The 5806-nt window shown below is 40.2% G+C and overlaps 1 protein-coding gene across 1 annotated transcript; it reads left to right on the top strand.

Moving 5' to 3' along the window:
* Positions 1-2760: 2760 nt before the first annotated feature.
* LOC136029593 (uncharacterized) lies at positions 2761-5311 on the top strand (the record flags this gene model as incomplete). The annotated part of the gene is given in 2 exon segments (XM_065708097.1): positions 2761-2916; positions 4161-5311. Coding segments are annotated over 2 exon segments (1041 nt in total). The 3' UTR covers positions 5077-5311.
* Positions 5312-5806: the final 495 nt, after the last annotated feature.

A 5806-nucleotide genomic window follows, 5' to 3' on the forward strand; every position in this document is an offset into this window, starting at 1 on the left:
AAGGCTAAGTTCAAGGTTATATAAATTAAGGTTGGAGGCCCCTCGTGTACACTTTTGGCTGGGGTAGGGGTTTAGGTTATTTACTTAAAAGGAATTGTTCTACCGGAGGGGCATCCAACCACAAATTTATATGACCTCAAACTTGGCCTGAAGATCTTACAAGGAAACTTTGTGCATTCCGAAAGAGGTCCCAGGTCGTTGCAGGTTTCCATATTGTCAGTTAGAACCAGGATCTGAAGTGGAAATTAACCTTTTAAACAGATTTTAATGGGGGTATCACCAGGTACCACAGCCAACCACAAATCTCTGATTTTTGGATACCCTTATGCCTAATGCTGGACACCCTATGCCAAACGCTGGATACCTGTTGGTACTCTAACCCTGACCTATCTCACTACAGGTACTGATTGGTTGATTTCTGAGCTGCAGTAAAATCATTAATATTTTGTTGGGAACAGTATCCAACGTTTAGCATAGGGTATCCAGCATTAAGCATAGGCTATGCCAAAAGCTAGATAATATCCAGCTTTTGGCATAGGGTAATAAAAAATCAGGAATTCGTGGCAGACTGGGGTACCATGCCCTTGCTGCAAGGCATGGTACCCCAGACTATGAGCACCATGCCCATACATTGGGGCTCCATGCCTCAAAATTGAGGATTTGTGTATGACTGGTTGCTAGGACTGAACCAAAATTTCCTTATAATCTTTTTAGGCCAAGTTCGAGGTTGCATACCCCTCCTATAATTATGCAATTAATGAAGCCGATTCATGTATGAGTATTAATTTTCATTAGCTGTTAACAAGGACAACAGTTATCGACAATGAACAGTTTGTTCAAGTGCAGTCTCAAAGCACAATTAATTTTGAGTAGTTTGTTCAAGTGCTACTCTTCTGGTCTACCCTGCACTGAAAACACATTATATTAATAAACCCCACATTATACTAATAAATAAAAAGATAAAACTAAAACTATTCTGGTGGATATCAAGACCTCCTTGATAATTGACACTTCTACAAATTGTTCTGTAACAGATTCATCAACAAATTCCTGATTTTAATGAAATAATGTTTGGGGTTCAAAATGTGTTTTTGCAGTTGTCAGGGTATCTGATATTCAGGTACCACAGTCCAACTGGGGTAACTGACCATGGTATCTGAGAAAGTCATCTCACTTTCATCATTACCAACAAAAGAGCCGATGATTTTATTAGATTGACCGTAAAGAAGTTTGGACCTTACAGCAGGTTTGATTCCTGGTATTGCCAGTTTATTTGTTTTGAATGGGGGTCAGTGATGTTACTCAGTAATCTCAGACAGATTTAAACCAGCTCTAAATGGGCAAATGGAGAAATATGGGAAAGATAAGCAGGGAGGGTGTGCAAAAGCACAGGATTTCTGGCCCCCAGCCCTTCATTGCAACTCTTGGCCAAAGGGTCACAAAGTGGAAATTAGCACTGCCAGTTTAGACCTTGACATGTCAGTGCTGCCATACTTACTTACTTGCATATTGGTGTTGAGTTTGCACACATTTTATCTCATTGATTTCCAAAATCATTTAGACAATCAGCTAGCAGTCTCAAAGCACAATTAATTATGAGTAGTTTGTTCAAGTGCTACTCTTCTGCTCTACCCTGCACTGAACACACAGTATATTAATAAACCCCACATTATACTAATAAATAGAAAGATAATAATAAAACTATTCTGGTGGATATCAAGACCTCCTTGATAATTGACACTTCTACAAATTGTTCTGTAACAAATTCTGCAAAATCTGCAACAGATTCCTGATTTTAATAAAATAATATTTGGGGTTCAAAATGTGTTTTTGCAGTTGTCAGGGTATCTGATATTCAGGTACCACAGTCCAACTGGGGTAACTGACCATGGTATCTGAGAAAGTCATCTCACTTTCATCATTACCATCAAAAGAGCCGATGATTTTATTAGATTGGCCGTAAAGAAGTTTGGACCTTAGTGATGTGACTGAATATCAGTTTATGTTTTGGGATGAATTCAAAATGCAATTTTGGCAATTGTCATTTTTGAAGGACAACCGCAGAAAGAACTAACTGCAGATCCATTTAGCATGATAACAGATAACATGGTATCTGCAAAATGCAACTAGTGACAATCTACCACAAACCCCTGATTTTTGGATACCCTATGCCAAACGCTGGATATATCTAGCATTTGGCATAGCCTATGCCTAACGCTCGATACCCTATGCCAAATGTTAGATACCTGTTCTCAATAAAATATTGATGATTTTACTGAAGCTCAGAAATCAACCAATCAGAATTCACCTGCAGTAAGATAGGTCAAGGTTAGAGTACCAACAGGTATCCAGCATTAGGCATAGGCTATGCCAAATGTTAGATATATCTAGCGTTTGGCATAGGGTATCCAAAAATCAGGGGTTTGTGGTTGACTGTCTAGTGATATCTGATTAGTTAACATCTATATTTGGGTGTTGCCGTCAGTCTGCAGTAGAGGTATGCTTATTTGAATGTTTGTTGACTTTAAACTTTGGCATTTTCAAGCATTTGTTGTGATGAAACTAACAAGAAGTTAGATTGGTAATTAAGAGCCTCTGAAAACACCTGAATTTGTATTTTGGATATTCATTCTACCATTTAGTCCGAAACTGCACTGTTTACATTTAAGAAACTGTTCAAATATACATTCCTGAGTTTACTTAAGAAATATGTTACTGGTTCTTAATAGTGAAATTCTTACTTTCAGAGGACTGGTGTAGAAAATCATGGTCATATGTTCGCGGAGAATTCATGAAGCGCTACTCTGCGAGAAAAGAAGGAAGGCTCAGTGGAGGAGATGGAGATGAGGATGAGAATATTAATTGGCCGTTGTTCAGATACTTGATGTTCCTGATCAAATACTACAACCCAAGGAAGTAAGTATCATGAGCAGAGGTGTTACCATACTAGCCAAAATGTCTGGGGGGTCAAGGTATTTACCGACTGGGTTGTCATTTTTATTGACTATTTTTCTTGAGAAAACGACTGTTTTAAGAAAAACAGACTACAGCATTACATCATACAGACTACAATTATTCTGTCTTCTGTGTGGATTTTCTTGACTTTTTTTAAAGCACAACTCTTGCCTAGAAATGATCTTTAACCTATGAAATGGGTAGAAATTTGTTTCAGAAACACCATTACTGTCCACGAGAAAATAGCGATTTTCTTGTTAGCGCTTGTCGACTATGTCCAGCTTTCCTGCTCTCCGACGCGGCGGCTGGGCCCAAAACATTTGAAAAACTGAACGAGCCGTGGTTAAAATGTGGGAAAACTTACAAATAAAAGAAGTAAGAAGTAAAAAGTATAAAAGAAGTAAGCTTGTAATTCCATATGGAAACTAAATTATAAAAGGCAGAATAAGCAAGAGGAAGTCGTGTTAATACAGAAAGTCGTGCCTTGCAGTTTTTTGGTTCATCCATACACATCCTGTTTTGTCATGGTTCCAGTTGGACTATCCCTCTGAGGCGAGAACAAATAGTATTCTTTGATTATTTTTTTTTTTATAAAACAATATTTTCCTGGGCTTCGCCTGGATTCGGGGCAAACAATCTTTTTCAGGGATTTGCTTCTGGGCAAACTACCTGTCCGGTGAGAATAGGAAGTTCACGTCTTCATATTTTTATCCGTAAATCGACTGTCACGTCAGCTTGGATTTTTTTTTTAATATTCCTTCAGACCTAGCTGATTATGAATCATATTTGACGCTGTAAACCGGATACGTCAGCTGTGTTCCGTCAGCTACATGCATCGTGAAATATGACTTTTTGGGATCCCAAAACGTAAGTGGAGGGATACCTTTGACATCGCAAAAGTTGTCCGTCTGTCCGTCCGTCTGTAAGCACGATAACTCTCGAAGGGAATGAGATATTTTCATGAAACTTGGTGTGAGGATTCTTTGGGTCAAGAGTAAGGTCGAGTCTGGATCAAATATTGAATTTTTGGGATCCCATCGTAACCTTTGGTCTTGTTTTTGTATCCTCTCAAAGTTTGAACAAAATATTTCAACCCTTTCGAGAGTTGTGGTGCTAGCAGTCGGACAAAACTTAATGAAGTCATCCCGTCACTGATGTTTGGGGGGGGGGAGGAGACTTGTGATTAATAGGTTCCCTTTTTTCAGGACCAGCGGAAATCTTCCTGATATGAGCAAGGAAGTTGTGGTTGTGGCGGCAACTGGGGAAAGCAGTGAGTACAGTGAAGAAGAATCAAGAGATGCCTTCCTTCCAGTCTATAGCATACAAGAAAGAGACTCTGTGGAAAGAGTAAAACTGTCAGACAAGGGAAAGGGCAAGAAATTGAATCTGCCAGTGCTCAAAACTTTGAACGGCCTCAAAAGAGCTCAAAGGGAGCCAGAAAGCGATGATGACCTGCAAGAAGTTTACTGCACAACTTCAAAAGGCTTTGTTCACGTGCAGGGCTTCAAAGGGAGAGAGAACTTGCCACAGCAAAAAGGGGAAGCCTCACCTGGGCCATCAAAGGGCTTTGCCAGTCCTATTCAAGTACAAGGCATTAAAGCGATAGAGGTCTTGCACAAGAACTTGCAGCAGAAGAGAAGTGAAGCCTCACCCGTTCCTGTACCTTCGAAGGACTTTGTCAGCCCTATTCAAGTACAGGGCCTTAAAGTGACAGAGGCCTTGCACTTGCCGCAGCAGAGAAGTGAAGCCTCACCGAGAGCTTCTAAAGGCAATGCCAATCCCAATGTTCTTGTACAAGGAGGCAAAGGGGCAGATGACTTGGGCGGAAGTTCCGAGCAGACTAGAAATAAAGCCTTACCAGAACGAGAGCCCCCAGTCAAGAAGACAAAAAAAGAACCAGTTAAAGGACAGTCAAGTGCAGATGCCCTTATTGAGGAGGCTGCAAAAGCCCTGCGTAGTATCGTTGAGACCCCAATGAACCAAAACCAGTCGCCGAATTTTGGATACTGCCAGTCATTGGCTGCCCAGTTAGACAGCTTCACACCTCTTGTGCAGGCAAGAATCAAAGCAAAGTTTGCTTCAATCGTTTTAGAAGAGATGGAAAAGCTTGAAAAACATTAAAAGACCTGCTAATATTAAGTGTTTGGTTAGAGAAGTGGTAGATTTTGAATTTGGCTTTTTCAAGATTCTAGTTGACATTATAACTTCCTTTAGTTCGAGTGCATTTGTAATGTTCATGTGACTTTGAACGTCAGATGAGAAGATTTAAGTTAGTCTGCTATTATAAATAATTCCATTTTTAGTTTAGTTTTTTTTTTTTACTTTTCTCTCAGTATAACGAGTTTGTAATACATCTCAGGATTCGAGCTCCTAGTCCAGAGTTAGGGGTGCCCCACTGAGGCATACATAGCAAAGTTTTGAACTCCAGGTGATATGGGGCCCACTTAATAGATATAATGAAGCAAACCTACATGAGAAATATCGTCAGAAAACAATGAGCTATACATGCCGTGTCCCAATTGCTAAGTTAGGCCTAAATTGCAGGGAGGGGGGCCCAAAAGCTCTGTTCCAACGTCTTTTATGCCCGGGCCCCACTACGGACACACCTGTTCGTAATTCGGTATTTAAGAAGTTTTTAAGACGTTTAGGACGCTCCTCTCTCATTGGTTGCTCATAACAAATTAAAAACGGGAGATGGATTATTCCATCCCAGATTTTATGAACGGGTTGAGAGAGGGACGTGTAAAAACCCACCTTAAAAACATCTAAAAACAGAATTGCGATAGGTGTGTCCGTAGTGGGGCCCGGGCATTATTTTAAATTTGCAGGATGCCAAAGGTGGGCCTGAGAC

Source organism: Artemia franciscana, chromosome 7 (genome assembly GCF_032884065.1).
Source record: "Artemia franciscana chromosome 7, ASM3288406v1, whole genome shotgun sequence".
Lineage (NCBI taxonomy): Eukaryota > Metazoa > Arthropoda > Branchiopoda > Anostraca > Artemiidae > Artemia > Artemia franciscana.